This window comes from Branchiostoma floridae, chromosome 4, assembly GCF_000003815.2.
Source record: "Branchiostoma floridae strain S238N-H82 chromosome 4, Bfl_VNyyK, whole genome shotgun sequence".
Lineage (NCBI taxonomy): Eukaryota > Metazoa > Chordata > Leptocardii > Amphioxiformes > Branchiostomatidae > Branchiostoma > Branchiostoma floridae.
In genome coordinates, this window is record NC_049982.1 from 2,362,791 (window position 1) to 2,390,466 (window position 27,676).

At 43.7% G+C, this 27,676-nt stretch overlaps 1 protein-coding gene across 7 annotated transcripts in view; it reads right to left on the reverse strand.

Annotated features, from left to right (window-relative positions):
- Positions 1-13,223: 13,223 nt before the first annotated feature.
- LOC118413867 (fibropellin-1-like) overlaps positions 13,224-27,676 on the reverse strand; it is a 61,841-nt gene continuing 47,388 nt past the window's right edge. The window contains exons 12-38 of one of the 7 annotated variants that reach the window (XM_035817457.1): positions 26,926-27,039; positions 26,056-26,169; positions 25,707-25,820; positions 25,367-25,480; positions 25,028-25,141; positions 24,690-24,803; positions 24,013-24,126; positions 23,673-23,786; positions 23,337-23,450; positions 22,998-23,111; positions 22,320-22,433; positions 21,659-21,772; positions 20,983-21,096; positions 20,646-20,759; positions 20,309-20,422; positions 19,319-19,432; positions 18,980-19,093; positions 18,642-18,755; positions 18,304-18,417; positions 17,965-18,078; positions 17,627-17,740; positions 17,289-17,402; positions 16,424-16,537; positions 15,570-15,747; positions 14,772-14,861; positions 14,256-14,383; positions 13,225-13,746 (exon numbers count right to left, since the gene is read on the reverse strand). In XM_035817457.1, the coding sequence (XP_035673350.1) occupies positions 13,724-13,746; positions 14,256-14,383; positions 14,772-14,861; positions 15,570-15,747; positions 16,424-16,537; positions 17,289-17,402; positions 17,627-17,740; positions 17,965-18,078; positions 18,304-18,417; positions 18,642-18,755; positions 18,980-19,093; positions 19,319-19,432; positions 20,309-20,422; positions 20,646-20,759; positions 20,983-21,096; positions 21,659-21,772; positions 22,320-22,433; positions 22,998-23,111; positions 23,337-23,450; positions 23,673-23,786; positions 24,013-24,126; positions 24,690-24,803; positions 25,028-25,141; positions 25,367-25,480; positions 25,707-25,820; positions 26,056-26,169; positions 26,926-27,039 (3,041 nt within the window). In that variant the 3' untranslated portion in view covers positions 13,225-13,723. Of the gene's footprint in view, positions 13,747-14,255; positions 14,384-14,771; positions 14,862-15,569; positions 15,748-16,423; positions 16,538-17,288; positions 17,403-17,626; positions 17,741-17,964; positions 18,079-18,303; positions 18,418-18,641; positions 18,756-18,979; positions 19,094-19,318; positions 19,433-20,308; positions 20,423-20,645; positions 20,760-20,982; positions 21,097-21,658; positions 21,773-22,319; positions 22,434-22,997; positions 23,112-23,336; positions 23,451-23,672; positions 23,787-24,012; positions 24,127-24,689; positions 24,804-25,027; positions 25,142-25,366; positions 25,481-25,706; positions 25,821-26,055; positions 26,170-26,925; positions 27,040-27,676 lie in introns of all 7 variants that reach the window. The other 6 variants (XM_035817458.1, XM_035817459.1, XM_035817460.1 and 3 more) reach the window with 6 other exon arrangements.

Here is a 27,676-nt window from a genome sequence, read left to right on the forward strand (position 1 = left end):
AAGATACAATACAAAATAGAAAACCCCGATAAAAACGACAAAAAAAAAAACGTTAAAAAAACAGCCAGAGCCTAACCTCTGCTTGGAGAGTAACACAGTCCAGTTTGTGGCGTGCAGCGAAAAATAAACATGTTTATGTAAGATATACACAAATGATACCCAAGACTATTCTCTACGTCTTGTGTATGTAGTTAGTTTGCTGTCTTTATATCATACTATTCGTTCCAAAAAGCTGCCCGACTGGGCCCCAGTTTGGAAATGTGACCTAGGCCTTAATGAGGCTACTCAATCAATTCATGTAACTCACTTGGTGATGTCAGATCTATATGTACTATGATAAGATCTAGAATCTCTGATATGTTTATTCAAACCTCTCGTCATAACTTGAGCACTGATACCGGTATTAAAGCTTAGATTTTATAAGACCTGTAAAACAGCACATACTATGGAAAGATACTGTGATCTTTCGTCTTCCACTGTCTTCCACTGAGTCGAACCCAATAACCTAGGATCTAGAGTTAGCTTTTACTAGAGTAGACAATTGTGATATTGTTCTTACACTGTTTGTATCTTTTATGTTACCTGCAATTAGCCCACGGGCAAGAATTTGCAATAACCGGACGGCTATGAGAGAGGCCAGCAATCAGCGACCCAGTACAAAAAGAAATGGCCAGCAAAAGTGCCAAAAAAGTCCATAGAGAGCCTGCTATGGAGGCTATATTACTATTCGTTCCCGAAAGCTGCCCGACTGGCCATGGGCCCCGGTTTGGACATGTGACTTACACCTTAATGAGGCTATTCCATCTGCTTGTAGGCTATATCAATATTCCGGCCGGGCTCTTTGATGCAGCCCGCGCCACGCGACTAGTGATGACGGGCTGGCGGCGCTCTGGCCATCGTCACCGCCCGGTCTGAATGTTCCGAAATCCCTATACAGTACAAGCCGTTTAATTGTGTACTCTCCAAGCAGAGGTTAGGCTCCGGCTGTTTTTTTAACGTTTGTTAAGTCATTTTTATCGGGCTTTCTATTTTGTCATTTTTCTTGAAGTACGCCAGCCACAGCAAGATATAAAAAAAATAGAAAGCCCGAAAAAAAGGAGGCGCGTGACGTGCGGGTCTACCGGAGCCTAACCTCTGCTTGGAGAGTAGTTTAATTGCACACCCGAGGTGCCAGCGTAATTCGTGCAATTACCCGGATGGTGCAATAAAACGAAGTTATCAAGCTGGACTGCACCACCACGGGATTTTGGGATTCCGTACAATTAACAGAAGTGTGCGGTTATCCGTTGTGCAATTAAGTGGCTTCTACTCTATCTTCTTAATTGTTCCCACACACTGCTATAAATGTTATCCGTGGTAGGGAAAAGCATTATATTTTTGCTGGTGTGTTATTTTTATTTCTCCTTCTGTCAAAAAGTTCTTTGATGATACAATACTGACGCTCCCTGGGCATCGTCACCGCCAGATCTGAGGGGAGCGCGTGACGTGCGGGGCTGTATGAAATAGTGTAGTGCCAAACCGTCCCCAGATAAAAGGGAACATGAAATAAACCTTGAATGTCGTTTTTCTTTAAACTTCTCTATGTTCCGTAATCACTGCATCATCTTAATTGTTCCGACACACATCTATAAATGTTATGCCCAAAACAGTCGTGATGTTGCTGGTGTGTTTGTTTTATTTCTTCTTCTGTCATGAGCAAATCAGAGCTTAGAACTGCATTGGGATTTAAGCCGTATATTGTAGATACCAGCTGTATTTGTTTCAAATTCTACTCGCACACAATACTATAGGGCAAGCCTAATGGTACACTAAACATGCTCCAAAAATCGCCTAGATGTAGGCTTTTTTTAATACTTGCACACGATATTATACGGCGAGTCTAATGCCCTAGTTTTGTGAGAGCATATCTTGACAAAAGCTACGGCGAAATATTAGCCATCCACTCGACCAAGGACCGGTTACAGAAAAAAAATCTTGTACTAAGGCCACACCAATTTAATTTCTTGGTTCACGGATTCGCTCGCTCCTATTTTCTTGGAAAAAAAATAAAAATGAAAATTACCACTCAGCAAATTTTCACCATTAATGAAACCATTCACCAATTTTCTGGTGTAGCAAACATAAAAAATGACACTACTTTTGTAATTTTCAACGAACAGGTGCTGTTACTGTACAGTAATAGTGTTTTTGTACTTTTTTCAAGCTGAAAACTTTGTATTCTTTATGTTTTGGATTAGCCCTTACCTTTACCCCAACCATTTTACAATTTTTATTTTTATTTTTATTTCGCCCTCTCGCTCCTAATTTTTTATGAAAAAATCCGTGAACCAAGAAATTAAATTGGTGTGGCCTAAGTGAACAACACTTAACGCGAGTTCACTAAACATGCATCTGATAGTGATAGGCGCTTTCAGAACTTTCTTCTCAAAAGTAACATTTATTTAGGCAATACGTCTAGAGCGGCTATCAGATGTTTCAGGTTACTTCAGATCATGGAAGATTAAGAAGAAACAATTAATTAAACAAATTCGAACAAGAACATCTAGCAAAACAGTTAGCTGTAGCATCAGTTGAAAACTTCCAATGAAGCAACTAACTGCTGTATCAAATGACGAATAGAGAATTCGTTTTGACAGGGGGAAAATATGTAATGGGTGACTTTTTACAGCTGAAGGTTTATATATATGAACTTTATTACTCGATATTTGTACATGGTATAAAGTATGGCAAGGACTGTTACACAAAGTACAAAATAGGTGTATAGAATGAGACTTAACATCCTGATTAACATAGCAAGAGGGGTTTATAAACGATGCTATATTTAGCTCACTATAAAACTCTGAGCCAGGGAAACAGAAAGGATAGCAGTAATAGTGTGCTGCTCTTTTAACACAATTGTGTCAAGTCGCTTTTGATGTTATAACTTTGACCTGTCCGGGCAACCCTCCCGTGATGATGATGATGAACTTTGAATTTTGGAAAGCATGATCTATAGATCTAAGGATTACGTCACCACCTAGTACCTATTGAATAACAATAACTGGGCTTCAAAGAAGATGTCGACAGGCTCCCTATGTGACCGGGCTATGTGTGTAGTGTTCTTTCTGGCCAACTTCTCTGGCGTATTATCTGTCTATTCTGCCAAAGTTCTGCTATTCACAGGGCCCCGCAGAGCCTGGTAGAGGCTAGCCCGTCATATCAGCAGCACTTCTGCGGTCCTTGGAGCCGCGACAGCCTTAAGTTCCATCTAGACGCTGAAAAAAAGCTGTCGGCGAGAGGTTGTTGGCTCGCCGATATCGGGAAAAACCGTGTCTAGATCGTGCCTTACGCGAAGCCTGGTACGGTAGAGGCTAGCCCGTCACATCACCATCACCTCTGCGGTCCTCGGGGACGGTGAGAGCGACACGCGGGGTGTTTCGGTGGCGCCACGAGCCGAGATCCGGCCGGCGATAGCGCGCCACCAGCGGGCGGGAGATAGTAAAACATTCCGCGGCGACAGAGCAGTAAATATCCGCGGCGAGGCGGGCATGTGGAGAACACGTGTGGGAAACAAGCGCCGGCGGGAAACGGTGTGTCAGACTCGATGGGCTATCTGAGAAATACGGTTTTTTTGAGATCGGGAGAGCTGATACAAACATGGTGATATGTAAAACACACACACACACACACACACTCACGCATACACACACATGTACACATAAACACACTCACGCATACACACATATGCACACTCATAAACACACACACACACACACACATACACACACTCACATACTCACACACACACATAAACACTCACAAACACACACACACACACACTCTTAACACTCAGAAGTTTCAGCACACATATCGCTACCAGCGGACCAGTCCCCTGCTGTAGTAGCTTGCACAAATGCGTGGCCCAAGGGCTACAGAAATGGAGATGGGCGCCACCCCTAAGCATCATCTATTGCAGATGCAGGGGCAACTTGACTGTCTCGGTCCACACAATACTTGCTCCCTTACCGAGTATGACAGTGCCCGGGGGCGCGTGCAACGCGACAAAAAACAACCTAAATCTCGGCAAAACACTTTGAGCAACTTAATCCACCTGCTCTTAAACAGCCCCGCAAAGTTTGTGTCTCCTCATTCGGCCTTTCGAACCTCTTGCCTTTGATGCCGCCATGACACTTGCCCTGCGGTGACCTTGGGCCCGCCCCCACGGTTGCCATCTTGTCTGACCTCTGACATTCTCGGGGGAAAAGTTATTGTTTCCTTTGTTGTTCCTGCCGCGCCGTCAAGTTGGATTAGGGCGTCCCACGGGGAGGGCTAGCAAAGGGCGTGCAAGGGTACAAATCATTGGGGCTCCGAGCAGATGTGGGGAGGGCTAGCAAAGGGCGTGCAAGGGTACAAATCATTGGGGCTCCGAGCAGATGTGGGGAGGGCTAGCAAAGGGCGTGCAAGGGTACAAATCATTGGGGCTCCGAGCAGATGTGGGGAGGGCTAGCAAAGGGCGTGCAAGGGTACAAATCATTGGGGCTCCGAGCAGATGTGGGGAGGGCTAGCAAAGGGCGTGCAAGGGTACAAATCATTGGGGCTCCGAGCAGATGTGAGGAGGGCTAGCAAAGGGCGTGCAGGGGTACAAATCATTGGGGCTCCGAGCAGATGTGAGGAGGGCTAGCAAAGGGCGTGCTGGGGTACAAATCATTGGGGCTCCGAGCAGATGTGAGGAGGGCTAGCAAAGGGCGTGCAAGGGTACAAATCATTTGGGCTCCGAGCAGATGTGGGGAGGGCTAGCAACGTGCGTGCAAGGGTACAAATCATTGGGGCTCCGAGCAGATGTGGGGAGGGCTAGCAAAGGGCGCGCAAGGGTACAAATCATTGGGGCTCCGAGCAGATGTGGGGAGGGCTAGCAAAGGTCGTGCAAGGGTACAAATCATTGGGGCTCCGAGCAGATGTGGGGAGGGCTAGCAACGTGCGTGCAAGGGTACAAATCATCGGAGCTCCGAGTAGATGTGGGGAGGGCTAGCAAAGGGCGTGCAAGGGTACACATCATTGGGCTCCGAGCAGATGTGGGGAGGGCTAGCAACGTGCGTGCAAGGGTACAAATCATTGTAGCTCCGAGCAGATGTGAGGAGGGCTAGCAAAGGGCGTGCAAGGGTACAAATCATTGGGGCTCCGAGCAGATGTTGGGAGGGCTAGCAACGTGCGTGCAAGGGTGCAAATCATTGGGGCTCCGAGCAGATGTGGGGAGGGCTAGCGAAGGGTGTGCAAGGGTACAAATCATTGGGGCTCCGAGCAGATGTGGGGAGGGCTAGCAAAGCGGCGTGCAAGGGTACAAATCATTGGTGCTCCGAGCAGATGTTGGGAGGGCTAGCAAAGGGCGTGCAAGGGTACAAATCATTGTGGCTCCGAGCAGATGTGGGGAGGACTAGCAAAGGGCGTGCAGAGGTACAAATCATTGGGGCTCCGAGCAGATGTGAGGAGGGCTAGCAAAGGGCGTGCAAGGGTACAAATCATTGGGGCTCCGAGCAGATGTGGGGAGGGGGGCTAGCAAAGGGCGTGCAAGGGTACAAATCATTGGGGCTCCGAGCAGATGTGAGGAGGGCAAGCAAAGGGCGTGCAGAGGTACAAATCATTGGGGCTCCGAGCAGATGTGAGGAGGGCTAGCAAAGGGCGTGCAAGGGTACAAATCATTGGGGCTCCGAGCAGATGTGGGGAGGGGGGCTAGCAAAGGGCGTGCAAGGGTACAAATCATTGGGGCTCCGAGCAGATGTGGGGAGGGCGGCGAGCAAAGGGAATGCAGGGGTACATCACGGGGGCTCCGAGCAGATGTGGGGAGGACTTACAAAGGGCGTGCAAGGGTACAAATCACGGGGGCTCCGAGCAGATGTGGGGAGGACTTACAAAGGGCGTGCAAGGGTACAAATCACGGGGGCTCCGAGCAGATGTGGGGAGGACTTACAAAGGGCGTGCAAGGGTACAAATCACGGGGGCTCCGAGCAGATGTGGGGATGACTTACAAAGGGCGTGCAAGGGTACAAATCACGGGGGCTCCGAGCAGATGTGGGGAGGACTTACAAAGGGCGTGCAAGGGTACAAATCACGGGGGCTCCGAGCAGATGTGGGGAGGACTTACAAAGGGCGTGCAAGGGTACAAATCACGGGGGCTCCGAGCAGATGTGGGGAGGACTAGCAAAGGGCGTGCAGAGGTACAAATCATTGGGGCTCCGAGCAGATGTGGGGAGGGCTAGCAAAGGGCGTGCAAGGGTACAAATCATAGGGGCTCCGAGCAGATGTGGGGAGGGCGAGCCTGCCAAAGGGCGTGCAAGGGTATTGTAGCTCCGAGCAGATGTGGGGAGGGCTAGCAAAGGGCGTGCAGAGGTACAAATCATTGGGGCTCCGAGCAGATGTGGGGAGGGCTGGCAAAGGGAATGCATAGCCTGGTATCCAGCCGTAATATAGCTTCCGAGTCTCTTCTTTCCTCTCTGGCAATTACGTAATTTGCGAAGAGGAGAGAAGAGACTCGGGAGCTATAATTACGGCTGGATACCAGGCTAGGGAATGCAAGGGTACAAATCATTGGGGCTCCGAGCAGATGTGGGGAGGGCTAGCAAAGGGCGCGCAAGGGTATTGTAGCTCCGAGCAGATGTGGGGAGGGGTAGGAAGGGGCGTGCAGGGGTGCAAATCATGGGGGCTCCGAGCAGATGCGTGGAGAGCTAACGCCGATTCGTGACTTAAAGCATGGACTAAGGCTTTCTATTGCCGGGAGAGGGGGTTTCCGTCGAAAAAAGGAAGGAAAATTAGACAAGGTAAACAGTAGTCTTTTTTCAACAATTCAAAGCACATACAAGAGAAGAAGGAAAGAAAACGACACGTATCTGTGCCTGTTGGATGAGCGGAACTTGGTCATACTTTCCACTAGGACGGCGCTCTCGCTACGCTCTCCCTGCGACCTCAAATTTGACATATCGCTCAACGAATTGTAAAGAAAAGAAACGAATCTTTTTACACTTTGTGTGTTTTGTTGTTTTCTCAGTCCCACTTTTACGTTTTGTATGATATACCCAGTGTGAAAGCAAATATTACACATAGCCTATCGCAGCGAGAGCTCCGTCTAGTAGAAATGGGACGTAATTAGCTTTGTACACACTTTGCGTTGTGCATGTCCTGCCCGTCGGACCCCGACAGACTAAAGCCCCAAACCCCTGACATGTCGACAGTCTAAGTACTAAATCTGCGGCTCCCGGCGGTAACAGCTCTCAGACAACCCGGACCGAGCAAACGTAAACCCAGCAGTGCTTCACACAAACTTCGGCAATCCGCTGTAAGTACTGCAGAAATAGCGCCAAACAAAGTACTAGTACCTATTTCTCGCGTCGGATGTGAGACTCTGTAGAGCGTTTAACTCACACGTTTTGGAGTCTACTCTAAAGTCAAGTCAGAGTCTTAAAAGCAGCCCGTAGACACCTGTAATATCCTGCAGAGTTACGTAATCACATGCATGATTAGAACTATTTGCTCTCATTAGTACTTTTTAGTACGCCACGATGTTCGGTTCTGAACTGTGGTTCTGAACCGGCTTCCTTGTACTTGAAGTATGATCTTGGATGGTCTAAGATTCAATAACATCAGAAGAGTGTATACTTAGCGCAAATGTCTGTGTTCATTGAACGATACTATCATCGTTGACCTTTATGAAAATTATTGTATTCTGGAGTCATTAACGCTTTAAACCAAGTCGACTCCAGGTGTGCATCTTTGGCCGCTACAGGTAAGAGCTGGATCCATGCACCTGTGCGGCAAACACCTGTTGGTGGGGCGACACACCTGTACAGCACACCTGTTGGTGAGTTGATACACCTGTACTCATCATGTACGTTTTCGAAAACGACCAAAGGAAAGTTAACTTATATATCTTTCTATGCAAAAAGAATGAAAGGCATTGACGACCTGTCTACATAGACCATGGTTTTATCCGTCCCTCAGTGACAGTGGTTTTCTTGGGCAGTTTCGGCTGTAGTTAGATGCCGACTAACGGTCTGGTGCACTGATTACTAGTCTATGCTCGGTACAAGTCTGCACAAGTTGCGGATTGAAGTGTCTATCAGCCCGCCAGGCTCGAGTAATCGAGTAATTCTTGGATCACATTTGCAACGTTGCCCGCAGGGGTTGTAGCCCCGGTCGGGTCCCCTAAGTTACAGATCAGTCCCGGACGGTTACCTGCCGGATGCCGTGGGGGTACCGCTTGGATGTGTCGCGCATGGGTCTCCACCGTTAGCCTCCGAAGCCTAGTTTGATAGCATATGGGCTTTCTAAGAACCCCACTATTGATGCTAGTCCCTGTGTCGAGCACAGGACGCTCTAAGCAGCCTGATTCGAGGCTAGTGCCTCTGTAGCACACAGACCATGTACTAAGCAGCCTGGTGTGATGCAATCCACGTGTGTTGCACGGGACGCCCTAAGCAGCCTGGTGCTAGTCTAGCCCATGTGTGTTGCACGGCACTTCCTAAGCAACCTGGTTGGAGGCTAGCACATGCATGTTGCACGGGACACCCCAAGCAGTCTTGTTCGAGGCTGGCCCACGTGTGTTGTACGCGACGCCCATAAGCAGTCTGGTGTGAGACAAGCCCGCGTACGCGCGTGTGTTGCACGGGACACCCTCAGCAGCCTGGTTGCAGGCTAGCCCACGTGTGTTGTACTGGGTGCCCTAAGCAGCCTGGTTGGAGGCTAGCCCACGTGACACCCTAAGCAGCCCGGTTTGAGGCTAGACGCCCCTAAGCAGCCCGGTTTGAGGCTAGACGCCCCTAAGCAGCCCGGTTTGAGGCTAGGCGACCCTAAGCAGCCCGGTTTGAGGCTAGACGGCCCTAAGCAGCCTGGTTTGAGGCTAGACGGCCCTAAGTAGCCCGGTTTGAGGCTAGCCGACGCCCTAAGCAGCCCGGTTTGAGGCTATAAGGCCCTAACCAGCCCGGTTTGAGGCTAGACGGCCCTAAGCAGCCCGGTTTGAGGCTAGGCGACCCTAAGCAGCCCGGTTTGAGGCTAGAGGGCCCTAAGTAGCCCGGTTTGAGGCTAGACGGCCCTAAGCAGCCCGGTTTGAGGCTAGACGCCCTAAGCAGCCCGGTTTGAGGCTAGCCGACGCCCTAAGCAGCCCGGTTTGAGGCTATAAGGCCCTAACCAGCCCGGTTTGAGGCTAGACGGCCCTAAGCAGCCCGGTTTGAGGCTAGGCGACCCTAAGCAGCCCGGTTTGAGGCTAGACAACCTTAAGCAGCCCGGTTTGAGGCTAGAGGGCCCTAAGTAGTCCGGTTTGAGGCTAGACGACCCTAAGCAGCCCGGTTTGAGGCTAGACGCCCCTAAGCAGCCCGGTTTGAGGCTAGAGGGCCCTAAGCAGCCCGGTTTGAGGCTAGACGGCCCTAAGCAGCCCGGTTTGAGGCTAGACGGCCCTAAGCAGCCCGGTTTGAGGCTAGACGCCCTAAGCAGCCCGGTTTGAGGCTAGCCGACGCCCTAAGCAGCCCGGTTTGAGGCTATAAGGCCCTAACCAGCCCGGTTTGAGGCTAGACGGCCCTAAGCAGCCCGGTTGAGGCTAGAGGGCCCTAAGCAGCCCGGTTTGAGGCTAGGCGACCCTAAGCAGCCCGATTTGAGGCTAGACGGCCCTAAGCAGCCCGGTTTGAGGCTAGGCGACCCTAAGCAGCCCGGTTTGAGGCTAGAGGGCCTTAAGCAGCCGGTTTGAGGCTAGAGGGCCCTAAGCAGCCCGGTTTGAGGCTAGCCGGCCCTAAGCAGCCCGGTTTGAGGCTAGGCGACCCTAAGCAGCCCGGTTTGAGGCTAGCCCACAGAACGCCCTAAGCAGCCCGGTTTAAGACCAGACGCCCTAAGCAGCCCGGTTTGAGGCTAGACGGTCCTAAGCAGCCCGATTTGAGGCTAGACGGCCCTAAGCAGCCCGGTTTGAGGCTAGGCGACCCTAAGCAGCCCGGTTTGAGGCTAGAGGGCCCTAAGCAGCCCGGTTTGAGGCTAGCCGGCCCTAAGCAGCCTGGTTTGAGGCTAGGCGACCCTAAGCAGCCCGGTTTGAGGCTAGACGGTCCTAAGCAGCCCGGTTTGAGGCTAGCCCACAGGACCCCCTAAGCAGCCCGGTTTGAGGCTAGGCGCCCCGGGCCGGGAGGGGATGCCGGGAGCTTTGGGGGCAGTCTGCCCGGTGACCCTAAGCAGCCCGGTTTGAGGCTAGACGCCCCGGGCCGGCCGGGGATGCCGGGAGCTTTGGGGGCAGTCTGCCCGGCGGGTTCCTGACGCCAGAGGTGAAGACAGCGGCATTCCTCGGCACGTCTTAAACACGCGATGGGCTAAGATACGATCCCACTTCTGAGGCGCCGCCAGGATCTGGCATGGGTCTCGCCCGGAGTCTGCTCTCCTGCAGCCCTGACGCGCAGTGGGGATAATCTAATTATCGCCACTCAGAATGGTGCTGACCTCCTCATGCTCCATACTATCTGTCAACCAAGACCAATATGTATATAATGCTATGCAAAAGAGAAAAATGTTCTAACAATGTGAAATACACTATGCCGCCATATTTTCTGTTATGTTAGATTAGTATACTGTTGTAGATAGTTTGTAGTTGTTGAGACTATGTAGATTTTAGATGATATAAGATGTAACCTGTTTCACTTATACTTAAGTTATCCAACCCAATGCATTTAGCCCATGTTGGGAAGGAATATGCAATAAAGATCATTGTCATTGTCATTGTCATTGTCAATAATATATGGTACTTGCCATACATTGTACCAGTTGCAATCGTTGTGCAATACACTTGACTTGCTCGAGGAGGTGCAGAAAATTTTCAAGTGCTGCCGTATTATTCAGTATACTAGATACCAGAAGTAGATTCATCATAATGCTAAGATGGGTAAATACATAAAAAAAATTGCTTTGTATTAAAAAAAAGATAATGACACTCATGTCATTTTGTCGTGTCAATAAAGTTTGTTGTTGTTGTTGTATGATCAACGACACTCAGAATGGCGCTGACCTCTTAATGCTCGAGGGGTGCAGAAAATCTGCAAGTGCTGCCGTATTATTCTTGATACTAGATACGGCAGGAGCCAGTTAATTGCACAACGGATAATCGCACACTTCTGTTAATTGCACAGAAAACCCAAAGTCCCATTGAGGTGCGGTCCAGCTTGATAACTTCGCTTTGTTGCACCTTTCAGATAATTGAACGACATGCACTGGCAATTGAGGTGTGCAATTCAGCTGCTTCTACTGTACCAGAAGTAGATTTGACTATATCTTTATATCCGACAGCTATCATAATGCTAAGATAGACAAATACATAAAAAAATTGCTAGACTCATCCAGAGCATATATTAAAGCTGGAAGTAACAGCGACCTCTAGCGGGCGATGACATGCTACAGACATTAACGGCTAGGCTGACGGTGTTGAAGCGACATCGTGCGGATATATATGAACCTACAGGATTCCTATGATGAGCATGTCCTCTAATGAGCATATCATAGGGATCAACACTTTCAAACTCAAGGAAAAAAACCAAACTCAGTTCATCGGACGCATGTTTGCTTTATTCTACCCCAAGTGAAATCATACAGGTCATTAATTCATTCCTCAGTAACGAAATTAAAATTCTGCTTGTTACTATCATTTTCTGCTACCGTGGGTGCAGTGATGTAACTGCGATTTCTAAAGGTGGGTTCACACGTGCGTATATATTTAAGTCCGTATGAGGCGCGCATGGGAGTATTTGCCTCCACAAGGCCCCACAGGTCGCTGGAAACATAATAGAAATTGGACAAACGTAGACAGATAACATGTCAGACGAGCGAGCTGGGTCGTTAACCATACTTCTCGGTCAGCTAACTCATGTTATGTATCTATACTTGTCCAATTTGTACTATTTTCACCGCGACCTGTGGAGCCTGGTAGAGACTAAGAGCTTCATACGCAACTCAAACAGACTTGTGTGATACGGGCACAATAAACATATTGGAGGTTGTCCTAAAAATGGATGCTATTCGATGTTTCTGTGAATCCTTAGTCGGTTCAGGTTATAGTAAAATTCCCATATTTCAGTCAGGCACCCTAAGAATTTTATTTAGAAATTTTGTTGGAAAATGGGATCTAATAATTTATCGTAAATAAGCCGCTAGGGATTCACTCTTAAGCTATACAGGTGTATAACATTGGCGGAAGGCCTCGGCATCACTTTATCAATGATGTGTTGGTTTGAACGTACGTAAATCCGACATTATGGGAGTTGATACGTCGATGTAGATTAGACATCCAGGTAATAAGATACGCCAAAAAGCAGTTACTCAAGCAACTGGATATGATTCCAAAATCATGTCCAGTTTTTTGAATAACTGGTTTTTGGCATATGCCAGTTGATGTACGCTGCATGTGTTCCCTTAGGATATTCAGACACCAATATAGCTCAAAAGTATTGAATCTATCTGTGCACGTGAATTCACTTTTCTTCATCATATTAAGAATCGTAACAATTTGCAATCTATCTTAAACTACTTTACATTAAAGTATATGTTTATAGATTCGTTATGTAGATAGATATTGTGAATAGTTGTACTAGAAAGAAAAAAACTGATGGTATTGTATACGGTGTTCTCTATCTTAACAAGATCTCACATCTCCTGAATATTCATTAAAGTTATATAAATCTGATAAATCTATATATAATATAGTATTTGAAACATTTACAGAAACAGCAAGAAATGCCTAATGCTAAAAATTGTATAGTTTATAATTTGGGGGGGGGGGGGGGGTATAATTGGTTTTTACGAGAAAAATACAGTATACTCTGTAGGACGAATCTTTTGACAGGGTGCGGAAAAATAAGCGTACTAGACGTATACTTTACATCGTTAATTTCCACATTAAGCTGAAAAATAAGAAAAAAATCAATCTTACAAGTAATTACATTTCATCGGTTAAGGAAGCTATCCAGATTTGTCATGGCGATAGTAAAATTTAAGCAAACAGTATCTTATCTATTAAGCCCCTGTCACACACACAGAACAATGCCATAGTTAGTACCATGGTTCGGACCATAGTTGGGACCATAGTTGGGACCATAGTTAACCATAGTTGAGGCCATAGTTGGGACCATAGTTAGGATCACAGTCGGGACCATAGTTGGGACCATAGTTGGGACCATAGTTGGGACCATAGTTGGGACCATAGTTGGGACCATAGTTAACCATAGTTGGGACCATAGTTGGGACCATAGTTAGGATCACAGTCGGGACCATAGTTGGGACCATAGTTGGAACCATAGTTGGGACCATAGTTGGGACCATAGTTGGGACCATAGTTGGGACCATAGTTGGGACCATAGTTGGGACCATAGTTAACCATAGTTGGGACCATAGTACGTTCAAAGTTCCCGTGGTTGGGAGTTATTTTCTTTTTAATCAATCGTCCTCTTAAGAATGGTCTTGCCACTACAGATGTTGAAAAAATATGACGCATTGCAGGTGCTGGTATGTGTGACACAAGGGCAAACAATCAAAGCAGCAACTGTGGCATTTAGAGAAATATCTAATAGTATACATTAGCGTTTATGAGCAATAAGACTGTTAAGATCTATCTATAAATATGAACAGAGTTGATATTGGGCATCTTTGTTCTCAGTTAAACCTTGGGTTCTTTAGTCGAAAAAAACCGTCAGATCCAAGTCAGTTGTCATGGTAACGTTTAGTTCTGTCGAAGCCGCGATGGCTATGGAGTCGTTGTCACAGCAGCTGGAAGAGATGAATAAATGAATGAGTGAATGGATGGATGAAAGAGCAAATGAATGGATAAAAGCATCATTGAAATACAGTAGAATCCTCTTAATTGCACGGCCTATTTGCCAGTGAATTTCGTGCAACTATCCGGCTGGTGCAATTATGCGAAGTTATCCAGCTGGACCGTACCGGTTTGGGATTTTAGGATCCCGTGCAGTAACAGAAGTGTGCGTTAATCCGTTGTGTTATTAAGTGGCTTCTACTGTACTAATGTTTGGCCTATAAATTCGCATGTGCGTGTGTGTCAATCCACTGTCAAACATTATACTACTAACAGTAACGGACAACAGTGTTTTGGCCCATGGACACTTCTAACCGTTGGCTAATAGGTCATGGTGTATGGGCTCACGGATACTACTAACCGTTGAATAATTTAGGCCATGGCATTTTGAACCGCGGATACTGTACTGCCACCGATATATCTGCTTGGAGATCATGTTTTACGATCGATGATCTTCACTCACCCTTCTCGCAGATGAAGTAGAGGTTCCACCTATGCTCACACTGCGTGGTGGCCCAGCTGAAGTTCCTGGTGTGCCACAGCATGACGCAACCTTTCCGGGTGTGGTCGCCGAACCCGAACTCCCCTGTCCTGTAGGGGACGCGGAGAGAATGTTTTTAGAATTTTACACTCACTCACTCACTCAGTGACTCACTCACTAAGTGACTTACTCACTCAGTGACTCACTCACTCAGTGACTCACTCACTCAGTGACTCACTCACTCACTCATTCACTCACTCACTCACTCACTCATTCACTCACTCATTCACTCACACAGCACACACACGATTCGCCGAGCAGAAATGCGAAGTCACTTACAATGAAGTGAATAGGAACCAGTTTGTGATTTTGGGATTACGTCCGAATGTCCGTAGTGTGTGGACATCCGTTGTGCAATTAACTGTTTTTTTACTGTGGCTTGGCTTGGCAGAAAGAGTACGCTGAAAGTCAGCCAAACAAACAGAAGAAGCTCCGTACCTCCAGGGTTGGTAAGACCCGAGCGAGGTCCCGTCACTCCAGACGTACTCCCCGTCCGTTACTCGGTCAGTCAGCCCGATCCAGTGGCTCCTAAAATTGTCACAAAACATAACCTTTTGGTTAAGGTACAAGAACTCTCTGTCTGAGGCAAATCTTGAAATTCATTCCATCAGACTTGGTGTTTCTTTAAGCATATTTTGATAGTCTTTGACGATTTTTTCCCATTCAAGACAAATTTGGACCCCTGAATTGAACGGTACAACTGTTTTTACCCCTGGAAAGGGGTCATTATTGAGAACAGCCTGGGGAGCCCAGCTGGTCACATGGCGGGAAAACAATAGGCCGCTCCACCAACCAGGCTGCGTTATGTGGATGACGCACTGCCAACGACCTTCGGCGGGATTGGATGATTGACAGTTGGCAGGTAGATTACAAATTCACCAGAGTCAAAATTTGACATTTGGCCGGGCTCGGTTGGCCGATCTCACATGGACAGTCACACACCAGCCAATATCTGTATCTGTATCTATGTAGCCGGTATAACCGCAGGCACGCGGCGCGGCAGCAGCTGGTTATATTACACTGAACGACCCGTCACACCTAACTTTTGCACATCTATCTGCAAGCGTTCTTTAAAACTATCCAGAGAAGATGCCCCTACTGTGCTTGGTGATAACAAGTTCCACTCTACGACAGTTCTGGGAAAATACGAATTCTTGAACACATCAATCCTAGGTTGGTAACTCTTGTACTTGAAGTCATGGCTGTTTCTTGTTGAGCTGGTAATATGATACTTACCTTCCATCTTGGGTGGCTTGGATCTGCGTTGAAAGGAAGCCGTGCGTCCCGGCATCCTTCACCGTCGCCAGAAGGGAACCTCTTGTGGCGCATGCGTCCTCCGCGTCGCTGTATTCGCGCCAGAAGTCAGAGAACCAGTAGCATCTGCCGTTGTATAACCAGTAACCGGCCTCACAACCTGCGGAAAGACATCATTCGATAAGAATTCAACCAGTAGCACCTGTTGTTGTCAGGACAACCTGTAAACAGCTGCACGGACGAGCATTTAATGCATACATACTTAGAAAGATAATTCACACAAAGTGCTCACTCACTTATATATTTCGACGTTTAAGTAGTTTTTTTTTCTTCTGAGCGTTGTCTGCTTTGAATAACGTAGCAAAGAATAGTTCTGATATCAAAGTAAACAGCTATGACTGTGGCAAAGAAAAGTATTCATCTCCTGTAGTTCTCCTTTGAAGACATGACCACTACGCCCTAGAACTTTGACTCAGCTTGGTTCGTATTCTGCTTAAAGCACCACAGGTCTGGTAGGAGGAAAATGAAGGTGCAGTCAAACCTGCTCAAGCGGACCACCCGGGACCGGACAAAAGCGGTTGCGTTGGCCTGGCGGTCGTCTTGAAAAGGTCGCTTAATGCTTTCTTCAGTGTGGAAAATTTTCGGGACCAAGAAAAAGCGTTCGTAATGACCAGGTGGTCGGCGTGAAGAGGTGGTCGCTTGGGCAGGTTTGACTGTACTTGCATTAACCGATTAGAACATTTGTGTGGGGGCTAAGACAACACGTTCTGACCCCTACGTTTGTGCATCTCAGGAAACTCGAGGAGGAAACTAAAAATTGAAAGAAAAACACTTGCCGGTTTCACAATGATCTCCTTCATAGTTAAGAGCACACGTGCAGGTGTAGCCACTGATGTCATCCTCGCAAGTTCCACCGTTTAGACAGGGCTCGGAGCTACATTCGTCCGTGTCTGCAAGAAACATATAGGCAGTTCTGTTATCAATGCTACCGAAAATATATATATTTTTAATTGACAATGCAATAGACATAGCCATAGACTTAGTGGCGGTTCACCCAAGTGCCATGACTTATATCATAGCTATCTAGAACTGATTTGCAATTTGCATTGGACAGCAAACTTAATCACGACCAGTACGAACATGAATTGTAATTGTGATACATTTTGTAGTCCGAAATTATCATATGTATATAATTGTAATCGTCAATGTGTAGATGGCATTTGTAAATATCGTAATTATGTGAACAGTTATATGTAATATTGATTGTGGCGCAAGTTTTACTGTATGAGTCGGCGCAATTCAGTTTCTACTGCAAGGCCGAAGTTTTTACCAATAATAAACCATTTACTACTACTACTACTACTACTAAATTATATTTGATATTCCATATGTAATTAATCGTTGTCAAATGCTCTTTAAGGTTGCTAACAAAGAAGAAATTTTTGTCAAAGTCCTTAACAAAATGGTCTATAGTACATGGACAAAATCAACATTGAAATGGGCATGTATATGGTTGAAATCGTCTTATGTTTCCGAACTACAAGTGTCAGAAATTTTTGACATATCACATTCGACACGTCACATTAGAATGGCATTCGACTATATCAGCAAGTACCTATTGGCCTTGTTATCATACGCAAGATGACATTTATGTGTTACAAGAACGATAACGTCTTAAAAATGTGTTCCCAAAGAACTTACCTGTTTCACAATGATCGCCTTCATAGCCAGGTGCACAAGTGCAGGAGTAACCGTCAACTTCGTCGACGCAGGTTCCGCCATTTTGACAATTCACTCCAACGCAGTCGTCCGTATCTGAAACGTAATATTGGCATTCTCATCATACGCAATGATATATTATGAATATTATTTCAAAGATATTTTCAAAAGATTCGAAAACGTTTTTTTTTAAACAAGACTAAGTCTATGTCAAGTTGACACCCTGACCTTTGTGTTCATTCTTTTCTTTCACGCAAGGTTATCATAATTCTTCTTTCAAGAACGACTTTGAAAAATCGTAGGATTCAACGAGAACTTACCTGTTTCACAGTGATCGCCTTCATAGCCAGGAGCACAAGTGCAGGAGTAACCGTCAACTTCGTCGACGCAGGTCCCGCCATTTTGACAATCCACTCCAACGCAGTCCTCCCTATCTGAAACGTAATATTGGCATTCTCATCATACGCAATGATATATTATGAATGTTGTTTAAAAGATATTTTAAAAAGATTCAATAAAGTTTTTTTTAAAAACAAGACTAAGTCTATATCAAGTTGACACCCTGACCTTTGTTGTCATCCATTTATATCACGCAATGTTATCATAATTCTTCTTTCAAGACGATTCATCCTAATCGGGGGATTCAACGAGAACTTACCTGTTTCACAGTGATCGCCTTCATAGCCAGGATCACAAGTGCAGGAGTAACCGTCAACTTCGTCAACGCAGGTCCCGCCATTTTGACAATCCACTCCAACGCAGCCATCCGTATCTGAAACGTTATATTGGCATTCTCATCATACGCAATGATACATTATGAATATTGTTTCAAAGATATTTTAAAAAGATTCAATAAAGTTTTAAAAAAAAAACAAGACTATGTCTATGTCAAGTTAACACCCTGACCTTTGTGTTTTCCTTTTCTATCACGCTAGGTTATCATAATTTTTCTTTTAAGAACGACTTTGATAAATCGTGGGATTCAACGAGAACTTACCTGTTTCACAGTGATCGCCTTCATAGCCAGGAGCACAAGTGCAGGAGTAACCGTCAACTTCGTCGAAGCAGGTCCCGCCATTTTGACAATCCACTCCTACGCAGTCGTCCGTATCTGAAACGTAATATTGGCATTCTCATCATACGCAATGATATATTATGAATATTGTTTAAAAGATATTTTGAAAAGATTCGATAACGTTTTTCTTAAAACAAGAGTAAGTCTATGTCAAGTTGACACCCTGACCTTTGTTGTCATCCTTTTATATCACGCAACGTTATCATAATTCTACTTTCAAGAACGACTTTGTTGAATCTTAGGATTCAACAAGAACTTACCTGTTTCACAGTGATCGCCTTCATAGCCAGGAGCACAAGTGCAGGAGTAACCGTCAACTTCGTCGACGCAGGTCCCGCCATTTTGACAATTCACTCCAACGCAGTCATCCGTATCTGTAATGTAATATTGGCATTCTCACTAACGCAATGATATATTATGAATATTGTTTAAAAGATATTTTAAAAAGATTAAATAAAGTTTTTTTGAAAAACAAGAGTAAGTCTATGTCAATTTGACACCCTGACCTTTGTTGTCATCCTTTTATATCACGCAACGTTATCATAATTCTTCCTTTAAGAACGACTTTTTTAAATCGTGGAATTCAACGAGAACTTACCTGTTTCACAGTGATCGCCTTCATAGCCAGGAGCACAAGTGCAGGAGTAACCGTCAACTTCGTCGACGCAGGTCCCGCCATTTTGACAATTCACTCCAACGCAGTCGTCCGTATCTGAAACGTAATGTTGGCATTCTCATCATACGCAATGATATATCATGAATATTGTTTAAGGATATTTTAAAAAGATTAGATAAAGGTTTTTTGAAAAACAAGACAAAGTCTATGTCAAGTTGACACCCTGACCTTTGTTGATCATCCTTTTATATCACGCAACGTTATCATAATTCTTCTTTCAAGAACGACTTTTTTAGATCGTGGGATTAAACGAGAACTTACCTGTTTCACAGTGATCGCCTTCATAGCCAGGAGCACAAGTGCAGGAGTAACCGTCAACTTCGTCGACGCAGGTTCCCCCATTTTGACAAGTCACTCCAACGCAGTCATCCGTATCTGAAACGTAATATTGGCATTCTCATCATACGCAATGATACATTATGAATATTGTTTCAAAGATATCTAAAAAAGATTCGATAACGTTTTTTTTAAAAACAAGACTAAGTCTATGTCAAGTTGACACCCTGACCTTTGTGTTCATCCTTTTCTATCACGCAACGTTATCATAATTTTTCTTTTAAGAACGACTTTGATAAATCGTAGGATTCAACGAGAACTTACCTGTTTCACAGTGATCGCCTTCATAGCCAGGAGCACAAGTGCAGGAGTAACCGTCCACTTCGTCGACGCAGGTCCCGCCATTTTGACAATCCACTCCAACGCAGTCGTCCGTATCTGAAACGTAATATTGGCATTCTCATCATACGCAATGATATATTATGAATATTGTTTCAAAGATATTTTGAAAAGATTCGATAATGTTTTTTTAAAACAAGAGTAAGTCTATGTCAAATTGACAACCTGACCTCTGTTGTCCTACTTTTATGTCACGCAACGTTATCATAATTCTTCTTTCAAGAACGACTTTTTTAGATCGTGGGATTCAACGAGAACTTACCTGTTTCACAGTGATCGCCTTCATAGCCAGGAGCACAAGTGCAGGAGTAACCGTTAACATCGTCGACGCAGGTTCCGCCATTTTGACAATTCATATTATACTCACATTCGTCAATATCTGTAAATACATATTGGCAAAATTATCTTCCACAACGTTAAATTATCATGTTACAGAGAGACATACCTGAGAAATTAAAATCTCTTCTTTCTATCTACTATTTACGTAAACGCCTTGACATTAGTTGACATTCTTGCGTCATTTTGAGAACATGTCGGCTTATTTTTTTAAAAATTAACTGATATTAGAGAACTTACCTGTTTCACAGTGATCGCCTTCATAGCCAGGAACACAAGTGCAGGAGTAACCGTCAACTTCGTCGACGCAGGTTCCGCCATTTTGACAAGTCACTCCAACGCAGTCATCCGTATCTAAAACGTTATATTGGCATTCTCATCATACGCAATGATACATTATGAATATTGATTAAAAGATATTTTAAAAAGATTCGATAACGTTTTTGAAAAACAAGACTAAGTCTATGTCAAGTTGACACCCTGACCTTTGTTGTCATCCTTTTATATCACGCAACGTTATCATAATTCTACTTTCAAGAACGACTTTTTTAAATCGTGGAATTCAACGAGAACTTACCTGTTTCACAGTGATCGCCTTCATAGCCAGGAGCACAAGTGCAGGAGTAACCGTCAACTTCGTCGACGCAGGTCCCGCCATTTTGACAAGTCACTCCAACGCAGTCATCCGTATCTGAAACGTAATATTGGCATTCTCATCATACGCAATGATACATTATGAATATTGTTTCAAAGATATTTTTAAAAGATTCGATAACGTTTTTGAAAAACAAGACTAAGTCTATGTCAAGTTAACACCCTGACCTTTGTGTTCATCCTTTTCTATCACGCTAGGTTATCATAATTTTTCTTTTAAGAACGACTTTGATAAATCGTGGGATTCAACGAGAACTTACCTGTTTCACAGTGATCGCCTTCATAGCCAGGAGCACAAGTGCAGGAGTAACCGTCCACTTCGTCGACGCAGGTTCCGCCATTTTGACAATCCACTCCAACGCAGTCGTCCGTATCTGAAACGTAACATTGGCATTCTCATCATACGCAATGATATATTATGAATATTGTTTCAAAGATATTTTGAAGAGATTCGATAATGTTTTTTTAAAAACAAGAGTACGTCTATGTCAAGATGACACCCTGACCTTTGTTGTCCTACTTTTCTATCACGCAACGTTATCATAATTATTCTTTCAAGAACGACTTTGTTGAATCTTAGGATTCAACGAGAAGTTACCTGTTTCACAGTGATCGCCTTCATAGCCAGGAGCACAAGTGCAGGAGTAACCGTCCACTTCGTCGACGCAGGTCCCGCCATTTTGACAATCCACTCCAACGCAGTCGTCCGTATCTGAAACGTAATATTGGCATTCTCATCATACGCAATGATACATTATGAATATTGTTTCAAATATATTTTCAAAAGATTCGATAACGTTTTTTTTTAAACAAGACTAAGTCTATGTCAAGTTGACACCCTGACCTTTGTGTTCATCCTTTTCTATCACGCAAGGTTATCATAATTTTTCTTTCAAGAACGACTTTGATAAATCGTAGGATTCAACGAGAACTTACCTGTTTCACAGTGATCGCCTTCATAGCCAGGAGCACAAGTGCAGGAGTAACCGTCAACTTCGTCGACGCAGGTCCCGCCATTTTGACAATTCACTCCAAGGCAGTCATCCGTATCTGAAACGTAATATTGGCATTCTCATCATACGCAATGATACATCTGAATATCATTTTAAAGACATCTTAAAAAGATTCGATAACGGTTTTTGTTAATTACAAAAGACTGCGTCTATGTCAAGTTGACACCCTGACCTTTATTTGCATCCTTTTATATCACGCAACATTATCATAATTGTTCCTTCAAGAACAACTTTGTTAAATTGTAGGATTCAACTGCCTTAGAGAACTTACCTGTTTCACAGTGATCGCCTTCATAGCCAGGAGCACAATTGCAGGAGTAACCGTTAACATCGTCGACGCAGGTTCCGCCATTTTGACAATTCATATTATACTCACATTCGTCAATATCTGTAAATACATATTGGAAAAATTATCTTCCACAACGTTAAACTATCATGTTACAAAAAGACATACTTTAGAAATTTAAATCACTTTTTTCCATCTACTATTTACGTGAACACCTTGACATTATTTGACATTCTTGCGTCATTTTGAGAACATGTAGGCTAATTTTGTAAAATTTAACTGTTGTTAGAAAACTTACCTGTTTCACAGTGATCGCCTTGATAGCCAGGAGCACATGTGCAGGAGTAACCGTTAACATCGTCGACGCAGGTCCCGCCATTTTGACAATTCACTCCAACGCAGTCATCCGTATCTGAAACGTAATATTGGCATTCTCATCATACGCAATGATATATTATGAATATTGTTTCAAAGATATTTTCAAAAGATTCGATAACTTTTTTTCAAAAACAAGACTAAGTCTATGTCATGTTGACACCCTGACCTTTGTGTTTATCCTTTTCTTTCACGCACAGGTTATCATAATTCTTCTTTCAAGGATGACTTTTTTAGATCGTGGGATTCACGAGAACTTACTGTTTCACAGTGATCGCCTTCATAGCCAGGAGCACAAGTGCAGGAGTAACCGTCAACTTCGTCGACGCAGGTCCCGCCATTTTGACAATCCACTCCAACGCAGTCGTCCGTATCTGAAACGTAATATTGGCATTCTCATCATACGCAATGATATATTATGAATATTGTTTCAAAGATATTTTAAAAAGATTCGACAACGTTTTTTTTTTAAAACAAGACTATGTCTATGTCAAGTTGACACCCTGACCTTTGTGTTCACTCCTTTTCTATCACGCATGGTTATCATAATTTTTCTTTTAAGAACGACTTTGATAAATCGTAGGATTCAACGAGAACTTACCTGTTTCACAGTGATCGCCTTCATAGCCAGGAGCACAAGTGCAGGAGTAACCGTCCACTTCGTCGACGCAGGTCCCGCCATTTTGACAAGTCACTCCAACGCAGTCATCCGTATCTAAAACGTTATATTGGTATTGTCATCATACGCAATGACACATTATGAATATTGTTTCAAAGATATTTTAAAAAGATTCGATAACGTTTTTTTTAAAAACAAGACTAAGTCTATGTCAAGTTGACACCCTGACCTTTGTTGTCATCCTTTTATGTCACGCAACGTTATCATATTTCTACTTTCAAGAACGACTTTTTTAAATCGTGGAATCCAACGAGAACTTACCTGTTTCACAGTGATCGCCTTCATAGCCAGGAACACAAGTGCAGGAGTAACCGTCAACTTCGTCGACGCAGGTCCCGCCATTTTGACAATCCACTCCAACGCAGTCGTCCGTATCTGAAACGTAATATTGGCATTCTCATCATACGCAATGATATATTATGAATATTGTTTCAAAGATATTTTGAAAAGATTCGATAATGTTTTTTTAAACAAGAGTAAGTCTATGTCAAGTTGACATCCTGACCTTTGGTGTCCTACTTTTATATCACGCAACGTTATCATAATTCTACTTTCAAGAACGACTTTGTTGAATCTTAGGATTCAACGAGAACTTACCTGTTTCACAGTGATCGCCTTCATAGCCAGGAGCACAAGTGCAGGAGTAACCGTCAACTTCGTCGACGCAGGTCCCGCCATTTTGACAATTCACTCCAACGCAGTCATCCGTATCTGAAACGTAATATTGGCATTCTCATCATACGCAATGATACATTATGAATATTGTTTCAAAGATATCTAAAAAAGATTCGATAACGTTTTTTTTTAAAAACAAGACTAAGTCTATGTCAAGTTGACACCCTGACCTTTGTGTTCATCCTTTTCTATCACGCAAGGTTATCATAATTTTTCTTTTAAGAACGACTTTGATAAATCGTAGGATTCAACGAGAACTTACCTGTTTCACAGTGATCGCCTTCATAGCCAGGAGCACAAGTGCAGGAGTAACCGTCCACTTCGTCGACGCAGGTCCCGCCATTTTGACAAGTCACTCCAACGCAGTCATCCGTATCTGTAACGTAATATTGGCATTCTCACCATACGCAATGATATATTATGAATATTGTTTAAAAAATATTTCAAAAAGATTAAATAAAGTTTTTTTGAAAAACAAGACTAAGTCTATGTCAAGTTGACACCCTGACCTTTGTTGTCATCCTTTTATATCACGCAACGTTATCATAATTCTACTTTCAAGAACGACTTTTTTAAATCGTGGAATTCAACGAGAACTTACCTGTTTCACAGTGATCGCCTTCATAGCCAGGAGCACAAGTGCAGGAGTAACCGTCAACTTCGTCGACGCAGGTCCCGCCATTTTGACAATCCACTCCAACGCAGTCGTCCGTATCTGAAACGTAATATTGGCATTCTCATCATACGCAATGATATATTATGAATATTGTTTCAAAGATATTTTGAAAAGATTCGATAATGTTTTTTTAAAACCAAGAGTAAGTCTATGTCAAGTTGACACCCTGACCTTTGTTGTCCTACTTTTATGTCACGCAACGTTATCATAATTCTTCTTTCAAGAACGACTTTTTTAGATCGTGGGATTCAACGAGAACTTACCTGTTTCACAGTGATCGCCTTCATAGCCAGGAGCACAAGTGCAGGAGTAACCGTCCACTTCGTCGACGCAGGTCCCGCCATTTGGACAAGTCACTCCAACGCAGTCATCCGTATCTAAAACGTTATATTGGTATTGTCATCATACCCAATGATACATTATGAATATTGTTTCAAAGATATTTTAAAAAGATTCGATAACGTTTTTTTTAAAACAAGACTAAGTCTATGTCAAGTTGACACCCTGACCTTTGTTGTCATCCTTTTATGTCACGCAACGTTATCATATTTCTACTTTCAAGAACGACTTTTTTAAATCGTGGAATCCAACGAAAACTTACCTGTTTCACAGTGATCGCCTTCATAGCCAGGAACACAAGTGCAGGAGTAACCGTCAACTTCGTCGACGCAGGTCCCGCCATTTTGACAATCCACTCCAACGCAGTCGTCCGTATCTGAAACGTAATATTGGCATTCTCATCATACGCAATGATATATTATGAATATTGTTTCAAAGATATTTTGAAAAGATTCGATAAATGTTTTTTTTTAAACAAGAGTAAGTCTATGTCAAGTTGACATCCTGACCTTTGTTGTCCTACTTTTATATCACGCAACGTTATCATAATTCTACTTTCAAGAACGACTTTGTTGAATCTTAGGATTCAACGAGAACTTACCTGTTTCACAGTGATCGCCTTCATAGCCAGGAGCACAAGTGCAGGAGTAACCGTCAACTTCGTCGACGCAGGTCCCGCCATTTTGACAATTCACTCCAACGCAGTCATCCGTATCTGAAACGTAATATTGGCATTCTCATCATACGCAATGATACATTATGAATATTGTTTCAAAGATATCTAAAAAAGATTCGATAACGTTTTTTTTTAAAAACAAGACTAAGTCTATGTCAAGTTGACACCCTGACCTTTGTGTTCATCCTTTTCTATCACGCAAGGTTATCATAATTTTTCTTTTAAGAACGACTTTGATAAATCGTAGGATTCAACGAGAACTTACCTGTTTCACAGTGATCGCCTTCATAGCCAGGAGCACAAGTGCAGGAGTAACCGTCAACTTCGTCGACGCAGGTCCCGCCATTTTGACAAGTCACTCCAACGCAGTCATCCGTATCTGAAACGTAATATTGGCTTTCTCAGCATACGCAATGATACATTAGAATATCATGTCATACATATCTTAAAAAGATTCGATATTTTTTTTTGTTAATTACATAGGACTACGTCTATGTCAAATTGACACCCTGACCTTTATTGGCATCCTTTTATATTATGCAACATTATCTTAATTGTTCCTTCAAGAACGACTTTGTTAAATTGTAGGATTCAACTGTTCTTAGAGAACTTACCTGTTTCACAGTGATCACCTTCATAGCCAGGAGCACAAGTGCAGGAGTAACCGTCCACTTCGTCGACGCAGGTTCCGCCATTTTGACAATTCACTCCAACGCAGTCGTCCGTATCTGAAACGTAATATAGGCTTTCTCAGCATACGCAATGATACATTAGAATATCATTTCATGCATATCTAAAAAAAAAGATTAGATAACTTTTTTTTCTTAATTACAAAAGACTACGTCTATGTCAAGTTGACACCCTGACATTTATTGGCATCCTTTTATATCACGCAACATTATCATAATTGTTCCTTCAAGAACGACTTTGTTAAATTGTAGGATTCAACTGTTCTCAGAGAACTTACCTGTTTCACAGTGATCGCTTTCATAGCCAGTAGCACAATGATATACCAAGTACGAAATCAAAGGTGACACGTATTCTATTTAGGCCGCAGTGAGAGCGCATCTTGATCGCTGTCTAGTGGAAATGGGGCTTACAAAGCTTTGATAGGATTTGATAGAATCGTTCCTTGTTTTATAATTATCAATCTTGCACGATATCTATAGTGATTCCCATGTGGAATTTATTGTAAACGATGAAGCCTTTTTTTCAATAACATTATTTCAAGAAGCATTCCTTCCTAAGGCAATATCAATAACTTTACTGCGCAACAATTGTGCAAGGTACAGTAGAAGCCGATTAATTGCACGGCCTATTCGCCAGTGAATTTCGTGCAATTATCCGGCTGGTGCAATACTGCGAAGTTATCTAGCTGGAAGTGTGCGTCTATCCGTTGTGCAATTAACTGGCTTCTACTGTACAGAGCTTGGCATCTACTGACACCTAATTACATTTCATTAAGTAATATAAAAGTTAGCTACTTGTTTCACATGTATCCCCCTCCCATCCAGGCGTGCACGAGCAGTCGAAGGCATTAAGTGAGTCCGTACAGGTTCCGCCGTTCTGGCACGGATCGGGATCACACTCGTCTGTCTCTGTAATGAATGTTTGAATATGTCTATTAATGGTAGTAAGGCCACAGCAAGTAAATTTTATGGAAGACATCCTTTGCAGACTGCAAAAATAGTGCGATAGGGCGAAAAAAAAAACAAGATGGGTAAAAAAAACAAGATGGCTAAATTTTAAAAGATAGGCACATAAAGTTGTGATGACTGTTGTAAAAAGAATTAAAAAGGACAAAAACATGGTATCAGAGCCAACACGGCATTCATTCCTGTATTCAAGACATGCACTGGTATGGTAAAAGTGACACTAGTGTGGTAGACTGGCATCACCATCAAAGTTGGTAACCACACTCATGGTTTCATTTCTACAACTACAGCCCTGGGTACCTCGCAAGTGTTACTTCTACAAGTACAATTGTTAGGCTACAACACAATATATTTGCTCATTTTGGTACTTTATTATCATGTTGAAGAGTCCTGCAGAAGAAAAAAAATCTTGTTTTTTTTCTGAAATGAGGCAAAAATTTACTTGCTGTGGCCTAAGTGGTATTAATGGATCATTATGCTAACATCCGTCGTTAGTGACTTTATTGCTGATGTAACAATAACATATGTATTTTAGGTCATTTTCATGGTTATCGCCTAAACTGAACATTGTGACTTATAC